The 27401-nt window shown below is 40.3% G+C and overlaps 1 protein-coding gene and 1 long non-coding RNA gene across 7 annotated transcripts in view; one reads left to right on the top strand and one right to left on the bottom strand.

Annotated features, from left to right (window-relative positions):
* Window positions 1-27401, top strand: part of HMGA2 (high mobility group AT-hook 2) — a 227434-nt gene that overhangs the window by 12052 nt on the left and 187981 nt on the right. For 5 of the 6 annotated variants that reach the window (XM_061639812.1, XM_061639811.1, XM_061639816.1 and 2 more), the window contains one exon: window positions 9452-9502. In XM_061639812.1, coding sequence (XP_061495796.1) covers window positions 9452-9502 — 51 coding nt within the window. Of the gene's footprint in view, window positions 1-9451; window positions 9503-10828; window positions 11705-27401 lie in introns of those variants that run through there. The other variant, XM_061639815.1, reaches the window with a different exon arrangement.
* The window catches only part of LOC133390702 (uncharacterized), a 71576-nt gene continuing 54489 nt past the window's right edge, over window positions 10315-27401 (bottom strand). The window contains exons 3-4 of the long non-coding RNA XR_009764457.1: window positions 11727-11996; window positions 10315-10494 (exon numbers count right to left, since the gene is read on the bottom strand). This is a non-coding gene — a long non-coding RNA (uncharacterized LOC133390702). The remainder of the gene's footprint in view (window positions 10495-11726; window positions 11997-27401) is intronic.

Below are 27401 nucleotides of genomic sequence, written 5' to 3'. Positions count from 1 at the left end.
GATGGGCCATTGGCCTGATCTAGCGTATTCTTATAGTCCTCCATCTGTCCTACCACAACTCTACTGTGGTTGATGGCTGCTATGATCATGTGACTTTTAGTGTTCTTAAATTCTTTAAATGATGGCAGGCATTTTCCTCAGATTCACCTCAGAGGTTACTTAGGCTAGATTTTTTTCTAAGTTATTTTATGGATTGCTTACAAGGATGTAAATCAGAGTTTATTGTTTGCTTCCAAACAGGGGAAAACAATTTGAACGGTGTATCTAATAAACATTCTTTACCTTTTTGCTGTTTACAGAAAGTGTGTTACATATTGAATAAAATCATGCCTCATCATGTTTGGTCACATGCTGTGATGCAACACAACCAGAAGCAACTTGTTTATTCCTGATCAGGGTGTCAATAGGATTAGGCAACAGATTGAATTGCTTAAGTAGACTGCTACAGATCATGGTTATAACTTGTGGCTAAATTTCTGGTGAAGACTGAGGTTTTGAGGAGGACCTGAACCCTAGGATCAGGGATGCGTGGCTGAATGCCTCCCTCCAAGCCTCTCTGTCTCATCCTTGGGTTTTCCCCTGGTTGCATTCCCTACTGGCTCTGCTTTTTGTCCTCCTGGAGTGTTTTATTCCCTAGCTGGAATATATCCTTGAACTCTAATAATCCTCTTGCTTGTCTCGGTAAAAGACAGAGAGTGGTGTTTGAGTGCTTGTGGAAACTAGCCTACTGAATGAAGATAAACTTTATATTAGTTGCTCCACCCAATTTTGCTTCTGGCCCTGCCCATCACTGGTAGGTGGCCCTAGAAGGTTGCCCAGAAGGGAACATGACACTTGGGCTGAAAAAAGCTTCCCCATGCCATCTGGAGAATGGTTAATGGAGCAGAGGAGGGATCAGTTTCGAAGTCTGAGAATGGCTTCAGATATTAGTGAAGAAGAAGCGCTGCTAGCCTAATGCTAGTACACTTGCAAACTGAACTGGTGGCACTCCTTGTGATATCCAGAGGAGGATTCGTATAGGCTGCAGATATGGATTTAAGTTCCTCTTTAAATTTTACAAGAAGCAGCATGAACCAAATTCAGAAGCAAGTATGGTGGAACTCTTTCTTTTATGTGTGATGGTTCTTTGGCCACCTGAGCTTTTGCTGAAAGGGCTCCATCTCTCTCTTTTCATGAGCTACTACTAGCAAGTTCAGTCTGAAGTTGGATTCCAAATAAGTGGTTGATTGTTGGCTGTGTAGGGCTTTCTTCAAGACTGGCTGGTTGTAGGTGCTTGCAGAGAGTCCTGCTCTGCACTTTGAAGCTGATGATCAGCTGATGGTTGGGGATTCAGAGCAACTTGCAAAGGACTTTACAGGTGACACTGATCAGGTGGTGCTTGCATACTGGTTTTTGTCCCAACTGTGACTTTACCTGCCCCATACCTGATGTCATATATGTTACTTAACATGGTATATTCAGGGCTCCTCTTGTGTAATTTCTAAATTATTATTATTATGAAAAATAATTCCAGATGGGAAATATACTTTGTTTCATAGGCTTTTAATGTACTTCTGTTTTAAATATATTTTATAATTAGGTGTAACAGCTGCTATAGCACAGTGGGGAGGAGAGCCTGGCTGGGAGTCCAAAGTGAGTTCAAATCCCCGCTCATATCTCCTGGGTGTAAAGGGCCAGCTGAAGATCACCCCCACAGTGAGTGGCTCAGGGGTTACGTGCCCTGCCACCTGTGCAGCCGTGGGCAAGCTGCATAGTCCCAAGGAGTCCAGTTGCCCCCCAGCTGGCAGTTGCAGACAAGGAAGGGGCTGGCTTGTGCAGCTGTGGCAAGCTGAGCAGGCCCTAGCCTGTTGGGGAGGACTAGCCTCAGAGGGAGGCAATGGTAAACCCCCTCTGAATACCGCTTACCATGAAAACCCTATTCATAGGGTAGCCATAAGTCAGGATCGACTTGAAGACAGTCCATTTCCATTTTTCATAATTGGGTGTGATTCTCCCAATATTTCTTTTGATTCATTTCTTTTTTCTTTTGTGTACAGTCCCAAGAATCTTTACTTAGAAGTAGATCCTATTTAGTTTAACAGTCAACTTAATGTGCATTCCTTGCCACAATCCCACCCAGACTTACCTTGTAGTAAGTTGCATGAATTCAGTGGGACTTAAGAACTATCTGTAGATACCTTTCAGAGTGGGGATATCTTAACTATGCTTTGAAACCTTCCTGTTTGTTTATCACATCTTTCTATATCAAAAAAGCAGGAACTTGAATGTTTCATTGTTTTTCTCTCAGAAATGTCTGATGTGAAAAATACGTCTCTTGGGATGCGTAAATACAATGTTCCACCCAGACACTATTCATTGGCAGAAAACCTACTAATTGCTGTTAGGACTATCTTAGTAAAAAAACTAGGAAGATCCAATTCCTCCTTCTGTAGATAATTGTCTTTTTAAATAATGTTACCATATGCAAGTGAGCAAAATGCCATCTATTAAATGATTAGTAGGTGGTAAACTCTGAATAGCTCTTTTAATTTCTTTGTATTCTTTTTTTTGGGAGGGGGGAGGATGAGGGATAACATTACACTTCTCAGAAAGCACCATTGTGTGTTCTGTCTGTTTTGTAATATTCCGTTACATCATTATCTTGGTATTAGATAATACAAGTGATCTAACCTTCCATTTGGATTACTGCAATGCATTGTACATGGAGCTGCCCTTGAAAACAGTCTGGAAATTTCAGCTGGTACAGAATTCAGAACTGAGGTTGCTAGCAGCGAGCAGGTGAAACATTGTTTCATATATATATATATTTATTTATTCATTTCATTAAAATACTTATGTACCAGAGTTTCATTAAAAAATTCAAAGCAGTGTATGACAGATACACACACACACACGTGTGTGTGTGTGTGGGGGGGACTAACATTGGATACAGCCCCAGTCTGTGTCTGTGCTGGAATTGCTTTTTAAGATGTTTTTAAAGTTGCTTTTTTAAAGATATTTTAAAGATGTTTTGATTTAATGTTTTAAAGTCTTTTGTTTTTAAGATGTTTTAAAGTGCTTTTAGTGTTTTTGTGGGAGGAAGGGTGGGATATAAATTTAATAAATAAACAAATAAAAGACATATAAAAACAATAAAAATCACAAGTCACTGACTAACTGAAAAAAAAATAGTTTTTTCTTCAACTCTGTGTAAGCCTGGCAGCATAAAAATATTTTCAGCAAACCTCTAAAAGTTAATATTGAGGATGCATGCAGAATCTGTATCAGAAGAGCATTCCATAAGACTGGGCCAATGACCCCAAAGGCTTGATTTGCAGGTCTTTGCTCACTTGCACTGGTATATAAAACCTTACACAGCTTGGGAACCCAATAAGTGAAGTAATGCCTCTTGCCATATGTGCTTACCCAGGCCCCAAGATCTCCTATGAAGGCTCTCCTTAGAGTAGCATCTTCACCTGAGATCTTTTTGCGGGGGGGGGGGAGAGGGAAGAGGGCTTTTTGAGCAGTAGCCCTCTGTCTGTGGGATGTTCACCTGGCGTTTTCCCTGCAATCTTTTGGGGCCAGAAGAAGACTTTCCTCTTGTCTAAGGCCTTAAAAAAAGTTTTTTAAAAAACATTTCCAGCAATTTTTAACATCTTTTATTTCCAGTGTATCAGTTAATTAAGGCTGTGCTTATCTAAAGGGGTGGGTGGGTTATGCTACTTTTTCCACTGATACATACATGTATATTTGCTGGATAGTGTCACCTTTAGCTATGATGCTTTATTGATTGTATTTGCTTTATTGAATTCTGTTAATGGTTTTTAAACTGGAAGTTGACTAGAGGTATGGGGGGTTGCACATAAGAGGATCCAGAAATTAATTAAATTATTGTTATGATTATTGTTTTTATTCAATTTATTACTCACCCTTCATCATAAGGTCCCAGAATGAGTTACAACAATTTTAAATACTGTATTAAAAACAGCTGAAAACAAATTACAGTCACAGGAATAGGGGGTCCTAAAAATTTATTTATTTATTTATTTTATTATTTGATTTATATTCCGCACTTCCTCCCAGCAGGAGCCCAGGGCAGCAAACAAAAGTGCTAAAAACATATCAAAACATCATAAAAACAGACCTTAAAATAACGAAAACAAAACAACTTTAAAAACATTTTTAAAAAGCTTAAAAAATCTTTTAAAATGGGTTAAAAACATACTGTTTTTTTAAAAAAAAACATTAAAAAGCAATGCCAACACAGATGCAGACTGGGATAGGTCTCAACTTAAAAAGCTTGTTGAAATCTATATCTTGAGTGTCAAAGGCCAGGGTAAAGAGGTGGGTCTTCAGCATATGGTGGAAACTGCATAATGAAGATGCCAGGCATATCTCTGTGGGGTTAGGGTTGGGTGAGTGTCCCTTAGTTGGTGGCAGGTCCTGGAACTGGTTAAGTGAGAGAGATTATGCTTGCTGGCTGAGTGGGGGGGTTGCACTTGGTTTGATGTGCAAAGATCTGAGTAGTGGCCTCTGCCTCCCTCCCCATCTTCCTTACCAGCAGAGAGACCACCACTGGTATCTTATGAATAAAATGAATTATTCTACTACCTCTATATGTGTGTGTTTATTTTTAATTTTGTTTTAGGCTACTTAGATGTGCAGCAGCCAAGGCCAGCACCATGTAGGCTTTAAAAAAAAAGAACTGAAATGTAATTGTAGTGATTACTTTTGAGAAAAAGTAATCATTTACTTTCAGAGCAATTGTAATTGTAACAGTAATTACTGCTTTTTGGGCCATGTAATTGTAACTGTAATTTATTACTTTTTAAAAGTAATCTTCCAAGCTCTGAAACAAACATGATTGTTCTAGTATGAATACTTAGTTTAAACTTTAGCTCAGTCATGGTTCCCCTTAGTTAAACGACTCACTCTTCTCCTCAGCCCCCACATCTGCAATATTCTAGGAGTAATTAGGTTGGACTGCCTTACAAGATGATATTGTAAGAATTACTGAGATGATATAAGAGATGTGCTTTGAGCAGATGGGGGAAATGTGACATAAATATCAGTAGTGAAGTCTGGCACTTTAAAGAAGAACAGATTTACTGTGGCATAAGCTCTTGTGGGCCAGAGCCTGCTTCAACCAATGCATGGATCTGCTAAAGTAGACTCTAAACTGTAAAAGCTTATGCTACAATAAATTTTGTTGTCTTTAAAGTGCCATCAGACTTTGTTGCTTTTGCTGCAACAATAACATGGCTACTCCGTTGGGTTCTATACATATGAATAATTTTGAAAAGCATGGGTGCTTTCTGGAGTGACAAAATGTGATACATTTGTTTGGTTCAGGTGCATCTCAAGACACAGATATGACTTTGGGGAGAACATCTGCACTGTGGTTTTTGGAATAAGATACACTCAGCACATCCAATCACTGCCCTGAGATGAGATCATGGCACCCTAGTTTCCCATTTGTGTGGACCAACAAAAGGTCAGAGTGGGTTGTATTGCCTGTATCAGCCAAAGGAATTTGCTCCATCTTTTAACTTTAGCTTTTGTTAAGGTATCTGACATAATGGAACTGGAACGTAGTACTAATATGTTCCATGTAGCACTCCTTATCTCTCAAAGGCAATGTAGAAAGGCTTTAGAAGCAAAGTTTTATTCTGGGGTTTCTCAGGCACTCATGTTTGCCTGTATTATTTCCCACTGCAATATTTCACTCCTTTTTTTTAGAATGCAGTCATCCAGGGAACCTTGGCAAAACCATACTTCAAACTTTGCAAAACAGCAAATATATGTAATTTTCACCAATAGACTCCCATAATACCCTCTAAAGGGCTGACCTGACTGTGCAAGCCACTCATGTTTGGATGGCAATATTTTTAGGGGGCAAGAATGATGCTGTCTGTGAAATGAAAGAAGTTCCCCACAGTCTCTTCCAGTGGTGCTGAGGATGCTAGGGTGCATTAGCCAGCAGAGTTGGTCCTGCAAACAGAAGCACCCATTTCCACAATTCCATTTCCACAATTTAAAAAGGCATGACACTTTGCATTTAAATAGATATTTTTCAAAAATATTTGTCCTCAAAGTATATATCATGTTTTGATACCAAGAACCGAGTTGAAACATTCAAGAAATGTAAGTTTCAATCTGCAGAAGTCTGGGAGGTGCCCAATAAGTCACTTCGTATCAAAATTCACATTAAATTCCTCATGCTTCCTTACCTATGCTGCTTCCCCATATTGCTTATAAATTCAGCATAAGCAGGATAGGCTGCAAGGCTACTCCAGGATTGTATTGAACTTCGGGGACAATGTCAGATTAGGTGTTTAGTGTGAACGAGGTGCAAGTCATAATAACCATACCTTGGAGGCATCTGAAGTTTCCTTGTACCTTTCTGTACTGCGTTGTATTTCAGCTAGAAACCAAGGGATGTAATCAGACACTTTGCATAATCAATCTTCTTTACAACGCCTTTGCTTAAGACATGGGTTGCCAGTGTGGTGCCCCTAGATGCGCATGTGCCCATAGAGGTCTTCCCTAGCGTCTGCACAGTTCCAATCCTCCTGAAATTAGTCTGGAAAGAAGCCTTCTATTGTAGCCAATAGAAGGGGTTTTCAAGCCTATCTGCAGCATAGGCTTTTTTATGGGGTCACAGGTGAAGAAAGAAGGGTTAACTCTCCTCTCTCCATCTGTGGCACCGCCCTGTGGAAAGCACCCACCAAAACACCAATAGAAGGCTTTTTTCAAGCCTAATCACATAGTTGCAGTGCATGCACATGGCTGCAGTGTGTGCACAATACTCATGATACTTTCTCTAGTTTGCAAAAATGCCCACATGTCCCAAAAGATTAGCAACCCCTGGCTTAAGATAACCAAAGATCATTTGTCTGGACAAAATGAACAAGTCTAGGGGATGGGGTCCCAAGATGAAGTTATCATGGAGGGATGGCTGCAGTATTTGAGGCAGTCTCCAGTGGAATTCAGTTATAATTCAAGCATAGATATGTTCCCTTATGTAGGCAGCCTGTGCTTTTTTAATGCATCATCCCAAGAATGTTTCATCTTACACTTAGCTCTGGTATTAATTATTAAAGAGGAAGTTGTCTTTTTAACAAGTTTGAAGTGATAATTTTGCCCTTCCATAGTGTGAACTTTATATTTTCATAAGTTTCTTCTTGGTGATGTGATGAAGATATTTGGCTACATTTATCGCTTCAAGGGTAGTAGAAACTGACTGCAGTATTTCTCCAGCTTTTAATGGAATTCCCTTTACATGGCATGGTCATGTACAGAGATTTGCCAATAAGTAACTGATACATTAAGATGATAGATTCCCAAAGGAAAAATGAAAACACATGCACACACTATTAATTACAGAACCTAGGCACTACTGGGATTATATGGGATTTCTTAAAGCCTAAAATTATGAGATGTATGATAAAACTGTGTTAATCACAGCTGTAAAGGAAGTAAAAGGAAATTTCTACAGTTCTGGAGAAATTATTGAAAACGTAATTGTAGAATGGCTCAAAAGCCAGAAGAGAAACAAAATTAAGCTCAATGTATTGTTCTACTTTAGAAAACTTAAGGACTTTTTATCTTGTCAAGTATCATTTTGAAATTGGGACATTTTGATTTGTTGATTCTGGGTTGTATTTAATTAAGTCGGGGTGGGGAACCTTTTTCATTCTGAGGACTGCATTCCCTCTTGGGCATCCTTGCGGGGGCCACATTCTAGTGGCAAAAGTAGGTGAGGCAAGGAATGTAACTTAATTTTGTATAGTACGCAAGTTCTTACACAACCCTCTCGTCTCTATCCCAGAGCTTGGAAAAGTTATTTTTTTGAACTACAACTCCCATCAGCCCAATCCAGTGGCCATGCTGGCTGGGGCTGATGGGAGTTGTAGTTTTAAAAAGTAACTTTTCCAAGTTCTGCTCTATCCAGGCAAACAAGAGGCATTATCAGAATTCAGCAGCACATTCCAGCCAGGAAAAACACTTGAGGTGTGAAGTTGGGTCAGTGAGGGGTGTGGCATATGGAGAGGTGGCGTGGCCTGAGGGCAGTTCAAAGGCCAGACAGAGAGGCCCGGAGGACAGCATTTGGTCCCTGAGCCTGAGGTTCCTCACCTGTGAACTAAGTCATACTCAGGAGTAAACCCACTGAAATCCATGGGTGTGACAAACCATTGTTTTCAATTGGTGTGCTCTGAGTATGAATCAGATACTATATTTTTCTACATAGAATGCAAGCTATGGGAAGTTGAAGTCTAGCCTTGCCTATTCTCTTCCTGATTGTTCATATTTAAGGTGGTACACAATCTTAAGCAACAATGATTTAAAAAGCATAAGCTTGACATCGCAAGATAAAATTGTTCCTCATCTATTTACTCATCAGATGTTCTCATCAAGCCACTAGTTCTCAGTCTTGTCTTACCATCTCTCTCCTTGCATCCTGCCCCATTATTATCTCCATACTGAAATGATAATGCTAGGTTTTCAGGACCATTGTAAACCTTATAGTGTAAAGAAGGTGCTATATAAATATTAAGATTGCAATCCTACACCCACTTAATTGGGAGAAGCACTCTCTGATGTCAGTGAGGCTTGTTTATGAATAACCACACACAGGGTTGGTAAATGCTGTTAGCTATTAATATTAATTTATAGTTGATTTGAATGCAGTTAGGAAAATGATTTACGGACATAACTGCAAATGGATCTGTCAAGGCACATGGCAAACAAAGTGTCTGTTTACACACAAGAGCACACCTTTTAATTCAAGAATTAGTCAAAAATAACTGCCATGCTGTGCTTTTATAAACTTGGTCTCTGATATGAATTAGAATTACAGTTCCATACAAAAACATACATAGAAGAGGTAGGGAGGAAGATGCATGAGATAACTTAATGAATAAGAATTCTGTGATTCTGAGTGTGCCTCCCAAATCTACTGAGTAGTTAGCATCCAAGTTAGGGATAGAGCCAATGTTCCCTGATTATCCTACAGTCCCCCAGGCCCTAGCTTTTTGTGTTAGCTGCCTTTACTAACATTTTGGGTTGGTTTTGGCCTGCAAAACAAAGGCAAGTTCTTGAAACAGATATGTCCAAAGGATAGTCTTCATCAACTATGTTGACTTGCTTTCCATACATTCTTATCAATAGTCTAGACACAAGGAGAACACAGTGAATAATCTGTCGTTTTTTTTAAAAAGTTTCCTTCCTTAAACAAAGAGGTTCTCACTCTGTTGTATGAAAGGATGGGAGCAGCATTGCTCCGTAAGAGAGAGAGTAAAAGAGATAACAAAGGGATTTTTCTTGGTGTCTGTCATCTAATCAATCAATAAATAACTGTTTAAATAACTGTAAGAACACTGTTGTGGGAAGTATGCATTGGCTACCCAAAAAAATTAGAATTGTCTAACAATGTCATATAATATACTTGCAAATATCAATGTTTTTACAGAAAGCAGAAGCTACTGGAGAAAAACGACCAAGAGGCCGGCCCAGGAAATGGGTAAGTATTACATTTAAAGCAATTTTAATTTTTCTCCTTCAAAACTGAGCAAGTAACTTTTGGTTTTAATGAATTGCTGTTTTCCATTTAATTTGTTTTCTAGTGAATCCAGGCCAGGCATCAGTGGATGGCATTGTCAGACATGTGCCAGGGCCCCTGAATGGGTGGGAGGGGGAGCACTGGTTGCCAATGCCAGGCCTGAGAATGTTGGAGTTAGCCAGGTTTGAAGGGAGGAAAAGAGGGGCGGCAAAGAGAGCATTTGCTCCTTTTAAATGCTTGTAAGAGTGAACGCCCCCACCCCCTGGGACAGACTGTGCATATGCACTCTTTATTACTGTATATAATGTATATACATTTCCCCTGTACTGGCCAAGGACAAAGAGTTTGTGCCTGACAAGCAGTTGCTATTGCTCCTTCTCCCTGCCCTCCTGCTGCTGCCACCATCACTGCTTTTTCATGTCCTTGGAGCCCCCTGGCCAGAACTCACTCGTCTCCCCTCCCTAGCAATGCCAGAGGGTGGTGGAAGGGAAAGGAAGGAGTCCTATAAAAGTTCTTCAGTGAGTAAGAGGAGCAGCAGCAGCAGCAGCAGCGTAGTGCCACTGGTGGGGAGCAGATTCTGGAAAATGTACATCAGGACTAGGGAGGTTGTGGCCCTCCAGATGTTGTTGGACTCCAGTTCCCATCAGCCTCCACCAGCATGGCCAATGGTCAATGACGATGGGAGTTGTAGTCCCATATGGAGGGCCACATGGTCCTCATCCCTTATGTGCATATAAAGGGGGCAGAGGGACCCACTAGAGGCCTTTTGCCTGGGGCTCACAAAAACCTGCACCATGACTGAGTGAAATCATGTAAGAGTTAAGGCACATAGGTCATTATCACAGCTTCCTACCTTTAGACTCTGGTAGTTTGCTCAAAAACACTTTTTACTACTGTTTGCTGGGAGGGAATACTGTGTGAGTCTTATCAGCATGAATGAACCTCAGCTCTTCCTTTAAAAAAAAAGAGGGAGATGGGAAACAGAAGGGTTACACTGAGGTAGTTTGTTGGGTAATTCAGTTACAAAGGTTAAAGAGTGGGGTTTATCAGGCATCAGAAAGTGATTATGAAAGAGGATAAAATTCAAACATAGTGTATGCAAAGATAAGGTTAATAAACAAAACTCCTTTGTCTCTTTCATAATGTTCCATAGTCTCTGGGAAACACCCCACTCCAAACTTAGGAAACTTATACCAAATACCTCAGTGATTTATATTATTTCTCATATCTGGGTCACCTCAGAGGATGGTAAAGGTGAGCCTAGCTAAAGCAAATTTGCACTTACAGGTCATTTTGCCAGATCAAGTCAGCATCTGGGATAAGGCTTACCCCTCCCACAGCCACCACCCGGACAGAAGAGGAGAAGGAGACTATCACCTTACACCTCTTGAAGTAGGAATGGTGTGGCACACCCAGTAGTGTAGTGGCAAATTCAGAAGTGCAGGGTCCCTTCATGATAGTCATACCACACTCTTTCACATCCATGCCTCCCTTTTCCGCTTTCCCTTGTCTCCCTTGCTCTCCCTGTCATCTTGTGAGTCCACACTCCACTACAACAGATGTTCCTAAGAACCAATCAGCATGAAAGGGGAGTATGTGTGTTAGCTCCTGAGAAGAGTCTTCTCAGTGACTGACTAACCTCCTCTCACTCTGATTGGCTTGTACACAGGGACTTGGCTGGGACCCTGCTCCCAAAAAAGTATCTGGTCTATGACCCCCCCCATTACCCCAGACGACTACACCCCTGGGCACACCCAGAATAAACACAAGGAGCACACAGAGGTGCACATTCACTCTAACATGTGCAGAAGGCAATGACCACATTGCACCATACATTTGTTCTACTATTATATGACCCCCTATTTCCCTCACTGACCTACAATTTCTGGAGTTCCCTGGGAAGAGGGATTGACTGTTAAATCACTCTGGAAATTGCAGCTGTGTGAGGGGAATAAGGGTCTCCTAAGAACTCTCAGCACCTTTCACAAAGTACCTTTCCCAGGATTCTTTGGGGAAGCCATGAATGTTTAAAGTAGAATAATATGGTGTGAATTTGTTTTTAAATTTGTATGTTTGTTTTTAATGTTTTGATTGTTGTAAGCCGCCTAGAGAGCTTCGGCTATGGGGCAATATACAAATACAATGTATAAATAAATAACTAAATGTGGCCAAGATCTAGACATACTCTGTCTTCCTTCTCGTTCCCTTGGTCAGGCTGCTGCTGTGTTGCTGCACTCCCTGGCACCAGCACACGTTTGAGAAGGACCCATCTCTTTCCCCTCTCCTCTTGATCCTCCGGTTCCCTTGGTTGCTTCACCAGTCATTGCCACTCTCCAGGCACTGAGGATGTAAGCGAGGATGCACTACTGAGCTTGAGAGCCTGATTCTTTGCCACAGAATGAAGGGAATGGGATGAGCTGGGTGCTCCAAACAGGAAACTGCTCCAGGATGCCACCTATGATGTTGAAGAACAAACAGACAATGGCCAGCTCAGTGTGTTCTGCAGTGGGCATATAGGCACACATCATGTTCACAGGCTAAGTTTCCTTTAAACAGCTGCTTGAAGGAGAATGGAGGGAGTGAAGGGCCATGGCTCAGCAGTAGAGCATGTGCTCTTCATGCTTTGCATGCAGAAAGTCACAGGTTCAATCATCCCAGCATTTCCAGGTTGGGCTGGGAGAAACCCCATCTGAAATCCTGGAGAGCCGCTGCCAGTCAATACGCAGACAATACTGAGCTAGATGGACCAATGAATGGTCTTACTCTCAGTATAAGGCAACTTCCTGTGAAGAGAGCAAAGTCTGGTGAGAAGGGTGACTCTTCTCTCTACTACAACCTCCAAGCTCCAATGATAGAAAGGAGAAGTGAAGGCGTCATTTGGCCCTTAGCAGCTCAAGACCAGCCCCCTCTTTTTCTTTTTTTGCACGTGTAAACATAATTTAAGATTTTGTTTGTGTTGAGATGGATATTGTAGAGCTTCAGTCAGTGGTAAGCCGATTGCCTTGGTGTGGGCCCAAGCAAATGCTCTCTTATTTTTGGCCACTGACACTGGACCTGGCTTTAAGAGCCTATTTAACTGTACATTGCAGCTTTACATGAGGAAATGTCATCTTCTGAGAAAAAGCATAAGGGCAATGTATAGTTTTTATATCCTCTCTTTTTGGTTTGTATTGAGAAGTGTATGTTGTGAACTGCAGTAAAAAAATTAAGTTAAATCCTTTGAAGAAGTACACTGTTGGAGGAAAACCCTATTGTATCATGTCAGTGCAGTCTTCACTGCCAAAAAGCTGATGCATGTGCTTAAAACCAAGGATTGATTTGCACAGTCTGTTTTCTCTACATATGAGCAGGCATCGTCCCTCTGCAGCCATTGTTTTATGAAATGCTGGTGTGAACCTGGCTATATCCAGGGACAGCCATGCTGTTCCAATGATTGCATTAGCTGTGATAATAGAAATGGCTGCTGGCTGTCTCTGTGTTCTGCCCCAGTATTTAGGCAGGGATCCATGTGAATTAACTCTTTGGAATATTTAAAAGTATTATAGTATTTTCTTGTCACAAATATGATTAGCTCCTTCTTGTACAGTTTCCACTTCGGAATCTGCTGACTCAGTGGCACTTCTGTTTCCTCTTCTCCCTCTGCATGCACCAAAATCTTCTCTGGAGGGTCCCTCAACCCTCCAGAGCTGATTTTGAGAGTGCGCAGGAGGCTGTAGAGGAGGGAAGAGGAAGGGAAAGTTCCATTCCACTAGTCCAAGTCTCTTGCACTAGCAGAACAGGAATGTTGGATCCTGCTCCTAAAAATTAAGAGGTATGTCCGAAACAGCAAATAATCCAGCATTTATGGATTATTATTGATTTGTTTCTATATTTATATCCCTGACTTTTTTCCAAGGAGGTCAAGGTGGCATACATGGATCTCCCCTTTCCCATTTTATCCTCACAAAACCCCTGTGAGGTAGGTTAAGCTGAGAGACAGTGACTGGCCCAATATCACCCAGTGAGCTTCAGGGCTGACTGGGGATTTGAACACTTGTCTCCCTGGTCCCAGTCCAACACTCTAACCACCATAATACACTGGCTGACAAATCCAAACTCTGTTCCCTTCCATAGGGAGCTCACAGAAGATCTTAGCAAAGGTACAGTTCTTAAGGTTTGATGCACCCAATTGTTCACTGGCATAATATTATTAGTATTAGTCATTCATAAGTAATATTTTGTCTTTCCAGGCTTGAATTACATCAGGAGTGGCCAACTTTCCCCCCTCCCCGCATTCTCTCTTGGCCAACTCTCCCAACTTTGGGTCCACATGCAAGCAGTGGTTGTGTCCAAAACTGGGTTGTGTCCAAAACAGCCATATTCTGTGCCCAACTCAGTACCCTGATAGGGATTGCCTCCTCCCCAATCACCAGGCTGATCATTTGATGAGCAGGAAAGTGGGGTGATAACTCCCCCTCTTCAGCTGATTGGAATGCAGATTGTCCCTCCCTGTTCTTCACATGATCTGATGAGAGAGGAGGGAATGATTTGCATCCCTATCAGGATGCTAGTCTGGACAAAGGGGTTTAAATGCTTCTGCCCATCTAGTACTGTGTCTATTTTATTTTTACTGCTTCTGCCAAAATTCGAAGTCTTGTGGGTGGGGGAGAAAAATGTGCTTGGGGGCCAATTTAGGCCCCCAGGCCAGGGGTTAGCTATATTTATTAGTTATATTTATTAACTTATCAAAGAAACTGATGGAATGAAAACATGCCATATTTTAACCTAAATACCGTATATATGTATCACACAATTATGAATTGCCGCCCTGGGCTCCTGCTGGGAGGAAGGGCAGGATATAAATAAAATAATAAATAAAATAATAAATAAAATAAAAAATAAAATAAAAAAATGAATTCGTTATGTTAAAAATATCACCTACATCAAGTAATTATTTGTGGATATGGGAGCTCTGATGCATATAATAGAAAGGGGTACACACCTATACATTCAAATGATGTGCATATGGAGCTGCTTTTGAAGGCGCTCCATGTACATAAGGGGGCACACATGCATAAATCTCTATTGAGGGCTGTATATAAAGAGATGTAACAATCTTTGGAAGATGTTATGCAAAGCCATACGGCCCTTGGTATTTTAACAACCAACTTCAGTTTGGACTACACTTCTGTTTGTCATATAAGTTTCATTTAAAATTTTAAATTATATTGGAGGTATTTTAATATTTCATCCAATGCATTTATAGTTAGCATTCCTTTAAACCACTCTATTATTTATAATAGAGGTCACTGAGATTTTTTTTATGATTGTTGAGGTAGAGTAGAAGGTGCAAAATTACATGTGGTAGATTTTTTATAAGTCTGCAAGCCTTTTTTGTGAGTATAGGATTCTGTGTCATATGTTGTTCATCAAACTGTAAAGTATTATTTCTGCTGTTTCATTCAATATGTACATGTAAAGATATATTAGCTAACAGACCTCTACAGAACTTGTGGTAGTCAAGTCTTTCTGACAATTCAAATTAAATATGCTACATCTGGTGATTCTCGTTTTCTGAACGTATAACTAAATTTATAGGCTCAATAGGATACCTTGGAATAATGATTAATAATAATAGTAATAATGAATGAACAAATACATGCATAAGTGTATAGTAAACTATTATTTATTTATTCCAAGTTACTGGAATAAACATAGAACCTGTCCAGTTCAGAGCGAGAACCACCAGTCGGAGATGAGGGTGCAATCAATTCTTGTTTTATTAAAGTAATGAATACATCAAAGGCTGTGCACCTCATAGAAACCCCTATGCTAACTCACTACAATCCCTAACTGCACTCTAGACATGCTCTGCCACTTGTGAGGAAAGTTGACTCAGTGCCTACTTCTGGGTGCGGTAGCCTCAAATAGGAGAGGTCTTGGGGCATAACCTCTCACTCCGTCGCACACACGCCCCCTTCTGCCCTGTCTGCTTCTCCCGACGCCGTGAGCGCGGTGGGGGGGGCGAGCCTGTGAGGGCTCATCGGAAAGCACAGGTTCCTGATTGGCAGGCGGGAGAGCGGTGGGCGGGGAAGCGTCGGGCGTTTCTAAGATACTGCTTGGTGAAGGAGGAGTGTCTGCTCTCTCAGGAGCATCCCCCAACAGTCCCGTGGGAGTGCTGGGGGGCTGAGCGCTGTCCCATTGAGGGGCAGGACCAGCCATGGGAACTGGTGGGGCGGGCAACTCACTCTCTTCCCCAAGGTCGGCGTTAGACTCAACAACAGCTGGATCGTCCATGCTACCTAACGGCTGAGGCTTCTGAAACTCATGCCTTCCCCCTCCTTCCTCGGGAAGGAGGCTGGGTCCGTCACCCCTGGGCTCAACAGAGCCAAAAAGTCATGCATTAATTGATCAGGAAGACCCAAATGCTATCCAAAACTTGTACTAGCTAAAATTATTATTTTAGTTTCAAGTATTCAAATGACTATTTCTTGCCCAAAGCCTTCTTGGTCACAATCCAGCCAAGTTTAGTGGCTGATGATGATGATTCATATGTGAATTGCCTTCTACACGTGTGTCCCAATGCGATTTATGGACATATCCTTAAAACATTTAAAATATTTTTTAGAACAGTACAAGAACAATCAAGTATAGGTTTAAAAGCAACAATGAACACCTAGGCAGAAACATTTCATCTAGTTGGGAAAAGCTTGTCAAAACAAAAACTTTTCATTTGTTTCCAGAAAGTACAGATAGTGGGTGCCTGTCATATCTCAACAGGAATACTGTACCACAGATATAAAACCATTTATTTCAGTGGGACTTAAGCATTAATTTCTGTGCACTGGATTGTAGTCATTGGCTTTAATCTCAGTGTGATCTGTGTCTTGAAATAGGCTTCTGTTCTTAGATTGTCATGAATGTGAGTCACAAGTATTAAGGTGTATGATACAGAGTAAAAATCATGCATCCATCATGAACATGATCCTTGCAGGAGTGGATTCAAGCATAACCCCTAGCTGTCACAGCAGCAAGCTTTGACACTGCTGATCACCTGTTTGGATGTGTGTATGAATCCATTCCTTCTCTCTGCCCTCTGCATGGTCGAAGCTGAATATCTCCTTAAAAGGTCTTTTAACAGGTGAATTTGTGAAGATCTTTGCCCATTGCTGTTCACAAAGAACTGTAAATTAAGGCAATTAACTTGTAAATTTCACTGACTTCAGTAGGTGTTTTCAACTCAATTTGCTTAGTTTTGCAGCTGTAACTCTTTTTAAGGTGGATGTTAAAACTATTTTGTTGCATCCCTCCATGTGATTGAAGTAGTAGAATCACACAAGACTGAATAATAATTCAGTTTTTAAAAGACAACACTTTAAAACAGTACAAATGTAAAGCAAGCAGGAGCACCAACAGTACTAACATGCTCATAAGTAGGAAGTATAATCCATCCTATGCCCAAAGCCTTGCAGAATAAGTAGATTTTATGTTTCTTTTTTAGAATCCAGGATGGAAGCATCCAAACGTATGCCAGCTTCTAGAAGGTTGTTAATTTAACTCAGGGCTATCGGTGAAAAGGCCATGCTCCTTGCTGTGACTGTTTTCATTTCCCACAAGGAAGGAGCATGTAGGCAGGGTCTAATAAAAAGATCTCCATTTCCAAGGGAGCTCATATACCGAGAAATGCAAACCTCAGAGCATACAAAACAGAAGAAGAAGAAGAGACCTGGTTTCCTTTTTTCTTTTTCGGCATCAGGTTAACCATACTAAGCAGTAGGGATGTGCTAGAATTCTGCCCAATACGGATTTGGTACAGAATTTTCCATTTTCTTATTCTCTATAGATGCAGATCAGATTTTTATGTAGTGATTTTCCATGCTATTTTCAAAAACGCTTTTTTAAAAAAATTCACCTCTAAAATACTGACATTGTATCATAATTTTATTGATTTTTCTTTCCATTTTGTCATTTTTTTTTGTGAGGGGAAAAACCAGATCAGTAAAAGCAGCAGCTAGCGCACAAAGAATGAACTTGAATCAATACTGGTTTGTTAGGCTGATGAAATACGTTGAAACTGGCACAGGCCAATGAATCCCATCCCTACTGAGCAGTAACTGTGCTTTTATGCCTGTGTGCTCCAAAGTTTCTTGATAAATACAGCATTTATGTGTCAATGCTTATTTTGCTAGTATCCCTTAATTTTCACAACACTGAGCAGCAGTCCTGTGCATGTTGTGAGCTATGTTTTATAGAAAAGAGTGACACATGGTTGAAAAAAAGACATGCTAAAACATGCTCATTATAAGTTCACAAAGACACTATGTTGACTACTCCTGTCCTATATTATTTTAAATGATTTTAATAACATTTAATAATTATTCTTTAAAAATAATAATTTAAGTTTATATTGTTGTAACGTGCCCTTGGACCTTATGGTGAAGGGCAGATAAGAAATTCAAGTATATTATGTAATTTTTCAGACTTGCTCATACAGTTGATTTCTGTAGGAGACACAAATTGTAGTTGTAATTGATTTTCATTAACAACAACAAAATAGTTGGCTCTCAAGCCACTGAAAATGGAGTAATAAAAAGGTTACGTGATTTGCTTAAGGATGGATTCACATGAAAAGTTTTGCAAGGAACCCATAGGAAACAGTCAATAATCAAGTGGCTTAAGTAACCAAAGTGCTCTTTAAAAGGTGCACAGTTTTAAGTGGCTCCTACAACAAAGATTGCAGGACTTGTTTTAGCTATCTGTCACGCTCTTGTTGCTAGACATCCCATGCTAACTGCTTGGTCCTTATTCATAATTCGTGGCTAGGTGCTTTGAAAAGAATAGTTGTCCAGTTACTGCTGGTGTAGTAAGTAGCAGGGCTAAGTGTCATGGCCCCGTCAGAGGACTCATCAGATGAGGATGACTCAGGAGTAACAGCAGCAGACCCAGAAGGAGAAATGGAAGAAACTCCTGAGAACCCAGCTCCTTCTCCCCCTCAGCTGCAGAGCACCCCAGACACAGCTGAAGCCCTTCAGCCAGACGCAGCCAGTGAACAGGATACTCCCCCCTCACCTGCAGAACGTAGACAACAGAAGGTCAGGCAGAAGAGGGGCAGGCCTGGCCACTTAAGGCCAAAACACTGATGGCTCACACCTGCTGACAAACCTGCTCCTTAAAAGTCAAACCTTGGTTTCAGCTTGTTGCTGACTACAACGGCAGGAGTGACCACTGTGTGTCTTCCTATTCCCTGAACCTTGACTTGGACTGATCTCTCGGCAAACTAGACCCGGACCTTCACTGATGTCTCTTCTGGATTTCTGGCTTGCCACGTAAGCTTTGAATGGCCTCTGCCCTTATCTTGCTTTCTCCTTGCTAGCCTGGCAGATTTATAGCCAAGCTGCCGGCTGAGGACTTACGGCCTGGCAATTACCAAGGAATCTTCAGCCCTGCCTGCACCCCCACCGACACTGCTGTCTCAGTGAAGAGCTGACACTAATAAGCAAATTGGTAGTTGGGGGGAGGATGGCATCTTCTTCTAGCTGGCTGAACCATGGAGACTTGTCATTCATTCATTTGATTATATAGCATCGTCAGTGTACATGGCATTTGCTAGACTCTCATAAGCAAAACGATAAACAACTGCCCTCAAAGGTTTACAGACTAAATTTTGACAGTAGTGGAATGAGCCACTGCCTCAGCTGTCATACCAATGCTGCTGCAGTTTGCTAGTGCACATTTTTGCTAGCAATTGAATCGTCCTTAGAATTAAGTGCAAGGTTGGTCTATCCAATCCCCATACCAGAAAAGGGCCTTCTGTTCCTTTTGCAAGAACAATGCTATCATCATTGTAGTAGAAAATAAAATTGGGCTGGATTTTTGTATGGGATAATGTTGTATTTTAAAACAAATCATTCAAAACTGGCATTTTTCACATTCAGTAATTCCCAAGGACAGTCATCACTTGTTTGACTTCAACATCCACAGAGAACCTATGTTTATGAATGCCCCATCTCACAGATTTAATGCTACTGCTAGAACTTTCATATCACCCCAAATGGTGTTTTTGAATATTCACTTCACAAATTCAGCTACCTGCCTTCGAGTATACATTAATCAAGATAAATTAAGTTTACATGCCTGTGTTAACCTTTCACAAGTATGCACCGATTACAAGCTATTACAAAATAGAAATACACCATGCTAATTAGTTTTTTGAGTGTTTTTATTTTTGAGATTGTAGTCCTAAATACACAGAAAGTGCAGAGAGATGAACTTTTGAGTGAGCATGCTGATTATTGTACTGTTAAGTGTTATTTATTGAAAACCAGTGTCTAATTTCTGTTGTGATGGACATATCTTGTTCTTGGTGGAGAAAATTCCTCCTATGAGGTAGGTTCAACTTTCGTGACGCCCTTGAGAGTTTCCAAATGTGAGTGATCTATGTTTAGGAAAGTGGATTATGAGTCAGGATTCCTGGGTTCGTTTCTAGTTCAGTGTGAGGTGTCAGGCAAGCTGTTTACTATCTTTAGGGCTAAATATACCTTTTGACAAGTGTATAATGATTCCATTTTTATATGTGATACTTTGGGAGTGATTCCAACCCCTTTGCACTGATCCCCATGGGGGATCTGAGTTTAGTTGCAAAACATGCAAGCATATGCATATCCCTTTTAATGGTGTGACATTATATAGAGTTCCAAGAGGCCTGTATAAAAGGCATGTACACTAACTGTGCATATTTTCCTCCTCCAAAGTAAAACTTAAAATGAACCTCCCTATTCTGTTTCCTGGTAGCACTGGATGTGCTATATATGAAAGCAGGCTTCTCTTGTTAAGCAGTAGCACCTGAAAAACATATTTCCCAGGAGATGGTTTCTAATTTTACAACACATGGAGGTTTTTTAAAATACCAACAATAAAGTGCTTTATGTATGACCCAGGTAACTATACCTATTTTTATTCACATGTCTTAACTGTATTCCCATTCCTCCTACATTTATTTGGTGCTAGGCTCAACATTTTAGAAAATAAAGTAACTATTGCAAGTATCGGGAATAGTATCCTTTGCTAACATCTGTGTAGTCTGCTATTTAGATCCTACACAAATGACAGGAGAAAAATCTCTGATTTAGTTTTCAAATCCATTTAAATCAGAGCATTGATATCAGCAATGAAGGACAAAAGACACGGCTTAAAGATTCTGCAAAGTCCAAATAGCACAGTCCTATGAATGTATACTCAGAAGTCCCACTGAGCTCAGTGGGACTTAGTCCCATGTAACTGTGCATTGGATTGGAGATCTAGTTTTCATGAAGCATCTGATACCAGGAAATACCAGGGCCCAGTGAGGTGAAAGAATGAACAGAAAAGCCATAAGGATCATGCAGTCATGCCTCTGTCGCTTATAATGTATATTATTATTATTACTTTTATTTATTTAAAATCATTTGTATACTGCCTATCACTCAAAAACATTAAAGTGATTCACAATAAACTAAAATACAAATCCATTAAAATCAATACAATATATGACACTAGGGCCCCATCTGCACTATACCTTTAAGTAGTATTACACCACTTTAATCAGTCATGGTTTTCCCCAAAGAATCAGGTTGCTGGGAGTTAAGAGACCTCTATACCCCTCACACAGAGCTACAATTCTGAGTTCCTTGGGAAAAGGAGTTGATTGTTAAACCACTCTGGGAAATGTAGCACTATGAGGGGAATGGGTAAGGTTGCCATATTCCAGTTCCACAAATCCAGGTAGGCTAATTTGCATATTATGCAAATATTTGCATATTAATATTTGGATTGTCCAGTTGTTTTGTTTTTGTGCCTAGGAATTACCACCAAAAACTGGGGAAAGATGTGAGAAATTTTTTAAAAAGCAACATTTTCAGCCTTAAATGCCTAGACTCTAGTTTCCAACACTATGGAATATTTATTGATTGATTACGAGGATTTATATCCTGCCCTTCTGCTGTTAAAAACAGAGCTCAGGACAGCTTACAAATATAAAAACAATAAAAATACACAATCAATATAAAAACATAATAAAAACACAAAATAGCAACAAACATAAAGTAAGTCAGGGCACCAGTCTGGTTAACCATTACATATACAATATATTTCAGATATGTGGTGGGTGGAGAAAAACAAGAAGCCAAAACGTTAGAAAAAGGAGTCTTTCACACCACATGCTCAGTTCTAAATACTGTAGCAGCAAGTTTTACAAGTTCCTCCAGTATTCCACTGGTGCAGGCACTCAGACATTCAAAGTATCTGTATGTTTCTTAGGTTTTATTTATTTATTTATTGAATTTTATTTATTGAATTTATTAGTCGCCCATCTGGCTGGCTGTCCAGCCACTCTGGGCGATGTACAAAATAGGCATACAATACCTAGACATTAAAAAACTAAAAACAATGAAGATAAAACTAGCCAACCCCAAAAGCCTGCCTGAAGAGCCAGGTCTTCAAGGCCTGGCGGAAACTCATCATGGAAGGGGCATGGCGGAGATCATTTGGGAGGGAGCTCCACAGGGTGGGGGCCACAACTGAAAAAGCCCTCTCTCTAGTCCTCACCAGGTTGGCTGTTTTGACTGATGGGATGGAGAGAAGGTCTTTTGAGGCTGATCTTGTTGGGCGGCATAGCTGATGATGCTGGAGGCGCTCCTTTAGATAGACTGGGCCGAAACTGTATAGGGATTTAAAGGTCAAAACCAACACCTTGAATTGGGCTTTGCTTAACTCAACATTTCTTCTCCCTTTGATCAACCACATCTACATAGGTTCTACCTCCCTACTCAAAATGAAACTGGGCCTGGAAGTGTGCAACAACCCCACACATACCTTGCTAATTAGATTACCTATGCCAGGATGTCTGTCTTATCAACTACTCTCCTGCTCCCCCCCCCACCAGGCATCATGAAAGACCCAGTTCTGGATGTGAAAGTTGGACAGTGAAAAAAGCAGATAAGAGAAAAATCCACTCATTTGAAATGTGGTGTTGGAGGAGAGCTTTGCACATACCATGGACTGCAAAAAAGACCAATCAGTGGGTGTTAGAACAAATTAAACCAGAACTATTACTAGAAGCTAAAATGATGAAACTGAGGTTATCATACTTTACACACATAATGAGAAGACATGATTCTCTAGAAAAGACAATAATGCTGGGAAAAACAGAAGGGAGTAGAAAAAGAGGAAGACCAAAGAAGAGATGGATTGATTCCATAAAGGAAGCCACAGACCTGAACTTACAAGATCTGAACAGGGTGGTTCATGACAGATGCTCTTGGAGGTTGCTGATTCATAGGGTCGCCATAAGTCATAGTCGACTTGAAGGCACATAACAGCAACAACCTCTTCAAAGTACTGATAAGCCTCTTGTTTTAATTAAAATAATAATTATAAATTCATGCTCTTATCACTAATGGGAGTTAATTATCTTGCATATGCCCATAGTAAATTTTCAGATACTTTCAGACCCTCAGCAATTTTCAAGTGGTCTATGTAGAATAAAAGTTTGGGAATCCCTGGTATAAGACATCTGCTTATGTCCCTGTGCTGCTCTCGCCCCTCATTTAGGTGCCTGGGATGCTTGCGTGTGGACATACCTCCTTACACTTATGGAAAGTGATTCTTAATAATAAGTCTCCAGACACAAAGTTACATAGGTATTTATCAGTTGTTTAGTAGAAAATTCAGAAGTGCAGAGTCCCTTCATGATAGGTGCAGCCACGTACACCCTTTTTTGCTCCTGGATTAAGAATGAGATCTTTGGTAATGCATTCTCTCACAACAAACATCTCTATGAGCCACTCAGCATGTAAGTGGAGAGTGTTAGCAACTGAGAAGAGTCTTCTCAGTGGCTGACTCACCTCCTTTCACTCTGATTGGCTCCAATCAGCAGGAAAGGCAAGGATGCATATTAGAAGACTCTTCTCAGTGACTTACACACTCCCTTTTCATGCTGATTGTAGGATGCCTGAAGACATAGGGACCCTGCTCCCAAAAAAGCAGAGGGACTAAGATCCCCTGGGTGACTACACTCCTGGTGCTTATGGACACGACCGTAAAATATTTTGTGACGTGCAAGTTTGATATGACATTATTTATTAAGTGTGCTTAGGATTACACTGATGGCATTCCCAAATATATACTTTCACACAGACTTTGGTTTTCCATAACACAATGTTCGTCCAAGCCTCCACACTTGGGGGGGCACTACTTTCACACCCCTTCTATAAGCACATCAAAGTTGGATACACACCTGAACCAAGACTCAGACAACAGGGCACTCAAAGCAAAAAGGTAATTACAGTGGCTGAGTAGATCTTGTACAGTGGTTATACTGACTGGGCAGCCACTGTCCTTCATATTTTACAAAATACTTTTTCCTATACAAAGATTAAATTTCTGTGTATGAAAAAGTAATATATGAAGTGGTCTCAATAGTGAGAAAAGTAAACAAGTGAATGGTGATCCAAATGTTTTTCATTCTCACGTTATGAAGCTAGCTGCTAGATGATGTATCACCTTCCCTACGCATGCAGCGTAGACTGAAAAAACAGCACCCAAGCCACCATTCAATACATGCACGTGTTCTTTCCAACATGAATCTACAGGTCTCAAAAAGTAATGTGTGACAAAGTCCTCAAACACCTTATAACATGTCTCAAACATGGTCTCTTGTTCTACCAGCATGCCTTCACACCATCACTTTGCCTAAACATAAGGATAGGTAAATTGCTTTTAGGGAGGTTCACAATTATGATTTCCTATTTATTTTATCTAAAAATATTTAAAATACATAAAAACAGTCAGGGGAAGATACTGGAGAAATATAAAATAAATACAAATAAAAGAAGGGGGGAGGTGAAGAGACCTTAAATGTGCTACTCACCATCTCTCAGCCTATCCTCCCCTCAGGATGAAAACAACGGAGAACCATGACCACCCCCAGGAAGAAGGGCACACTTAAAATGTAGAGGAAAAAATCATCTACAACCATAGTGTGAAATCAAATACTTATTGGGACACAGTATGAAGAAATATTTATATAAACATGTCTATCAAATATGTTTATGAATTACACAATTTTTAAATATATTTATAGTGCAATCTGAAGTTTGTTTACTCAGAAGCAAGTCCCAATGTATTCAATGGGGCTTATTCAAACTGGGAAGTGTGCAGAGAACTACAGCCTCAAGTGATAAGGAACTTGTTCTTTCAGTTTGTTCTTTTAAGTTGAGACCTTATCCCAGTCTGAGTCTGTGTTGGAATTGCTTTTTAATATTTTTTAAGCCTTTTCTTTTTTTAAAAAAGATATTTTTTTAAAGCTTTTAAAAAATATTTTCAAAGATGTTTTAATATATTTTAAAGTCTGTTTTTTATGATGTTTCAAAGTGCTTTTAGTGCTTTTGTTTGCCGCCCTGGGCTCCTACTGGGAGGAAGGGCGGGATATAAATCAAATAATAAATAAATAAACTTCATTGACCCAACCCAAAATTCAGAATCATGCCTCTTTAGGCTGTTTTCCAACTGTTTATTCTTGCTTTATGGTTATTGGATTTTAAAGGGATTTATTTCTAATTGTGAGTTGCCTTGGTTTCCCAACCCTACCTCACAGGGTTGTTGGAAAGACTGCATACACACACACACACACTGCAGATGTATAAATACATACAGCCCATATAATAGTTTATTGTCAAACCAGTTGGTCATTGCAGAAAAATCAGTATTAGTTTTAAAAAAATCAGTATTAGTTTCCTACAGAATAAAAACTGTAATACCTGCCTACTTGCTTTAAAATAGGACTGGAGGAGGGACAGAAAGAGTTAAACACAAACACAATTCTTTTTTACATTCACTCAAAAGTCCCATTAATTTACAGCACATTCATAACCATGTCTACTCAAAAGTAAGTCCTATTGAATTCAATGGGATTTACTCTGGGCATATGGGATTAGCATGCTTTTACCCCCACAAAAGCAAATATTGGGAAGGTTTTGAAAACACTGCCCAGGATCTGACTCCTAGACACAAGAGGGAAAAAAATGAAATGTATATACTTACCCAATTTATGAGATTTTCAGATAAATGGGGGGGGAGGGACCACCATTTTCTGGCATTGTAATGAGGTTTTCTAGACAATGCCCAGGTCAACCAAACTGGCTTCACATTGATTGGCTGCAATCCTGAATGGGCGGGGTTAGACTGAGCTACTAAGTGCTATACACGACAGATATGTTTAAAAAAAAATTAACAGTCGGGGGTTGGCTGACATTTTTATGTATATCTCGAGAACCGGACCGCCTAGAAACATTTTTTTTTTTTAATTAAAGCTGAGAATCCGGGCCACCTAAGGGGCTAAACGGGCACTGGGTGACATGCAAAGAATTCGGGTAAAACCCAGCTAACTGGGCAATATGGCAACCCTAGGGATGGGGTGTGTGTCTTTTAACAACTCCCAGCACTCTTAACAAACTGTAGTTCCCATTATTCTTTGTGGATAAAACCATGACTGTTTAAAGTGGTGTAATACTGCTTTAAATGTAGAGTGGAGATGGGCCCTAATGTTATTTATTGCACTGATTTTAATGGACTTGTATTTTAATTGGTTGTAAGCCACCCTAAAATTGTTTTTGAATGATAGACAGTTAGCAAACTATAGTTCCCAGGGTTTTTTGAAGGAAGTAAGAACTGTTTAAAGTAGTAAAACACTGCTTTAAAATATAGTGCAGATGAGATCTCAATAAATGGAGCAGCAGTTTTTACCCCTTACTCTCGTGGGGGTGTGTGTCTGTGTTTGGTTTTTGGTTTTTTCTCTCCTTCTAGTCTGCCTGCCCACCTCCTGCCTAGCACTCAAGGAAAACACACAGACACATGAGGAAACAGGGGACACGCTCAAAAAACTATGACTGGGGTTATCTTCAGTGGGCCATGGTAACCATTTTGTGACTGGCAAAGCCTCTCACAACAGTAGTTTTATTGAAAATTCCAAATAGGGCCAGAAAAGTTAGACACCCTTAATTTAATCTTGTGGTTTTGCAGAACCGGTGGTAAACTTTCCATGAGCTGTAAATTTGCATCTTGGTTTTATCAGATTTTAGAAAGCAGAGGGGAAGTAAGTTTGGGATGCTACCTTCTCACCAATTCCCTCCACTGTCATACAGCCTGTTGAACCAAGCTTGTATTTAATCCAGGAGTAGTCATGGTGCCTTCCAGATGTTGTTGGACTCCAGCTCCCATCAGCCCCTGCCAGCATAGTCAGTGGTCAGATATGATGGGACTTGTAGTCCTACAACATCTGGCGGTAGCCATTTGGCTCCCCCTTATTTGGTTGTGCTGAGATGTGTGTGTGTGTGTGTGTGTGTGTGTGTGTGTGTGTGTAGGAGGAATACAGCAGGATAATAGGGAGCGCTTAAATTTCCATGGCACCCTCTTCCCACCATGGAGTATGAGAGCAGCTGGGATAGGATTTTTCCTCTCAAAAATTTTTCCATATCAATTTCATCCAAATGCTAAAGATAGCAGCATATGAGGAGGCCTTGCAACTTTAAAGATTCATTGCTCTCTTTGTGGAAAAGTGACTCTTAAAGAGCAATAGAAGAGCCATGATCATGCTCTTGGATATGAAAGGGAGTCACTGAGGTTATGGACATAACTGTATGTATGGTTCATTTGTTTTCACTCTGGAGGTTTCCAGTGCAGTTAATAAAAGAATTTACTATATTTGTAGAGCGTGTTCACTGTATGCTTGAAATAGAACAGTATTTGTGTGTTTGCATAAGTTGTTATTTTACTAGCTTAAATATTCTTCTTTCTTTGGTAATCCTAAAGTACATGGTTGCTAAATTTAACAGTATAGAGGACGTAT

The sequence above is a fragment of the Rhineura floridana genome, chromosome 8 (assembly GCF_030035675.1).
Source record: "Rhineura floridana isolate rRhiFlo1 chromosome 8, rRhiFlo1.hap2, whole genome shotgun sequence".
Classification (NCBI taxonomy): domain Eukaryota; kingdom Metazoa; phylum Chordata; class Lepidosauria; order Squamata; family Rhineuridae; genus Rhineura; species Rhineura floridana.
The sequence above is the reverse complement of the archived record's forward strand: the minus strand, read 5'-3'. Positions and strand labels throughout refer to the sequence as shown.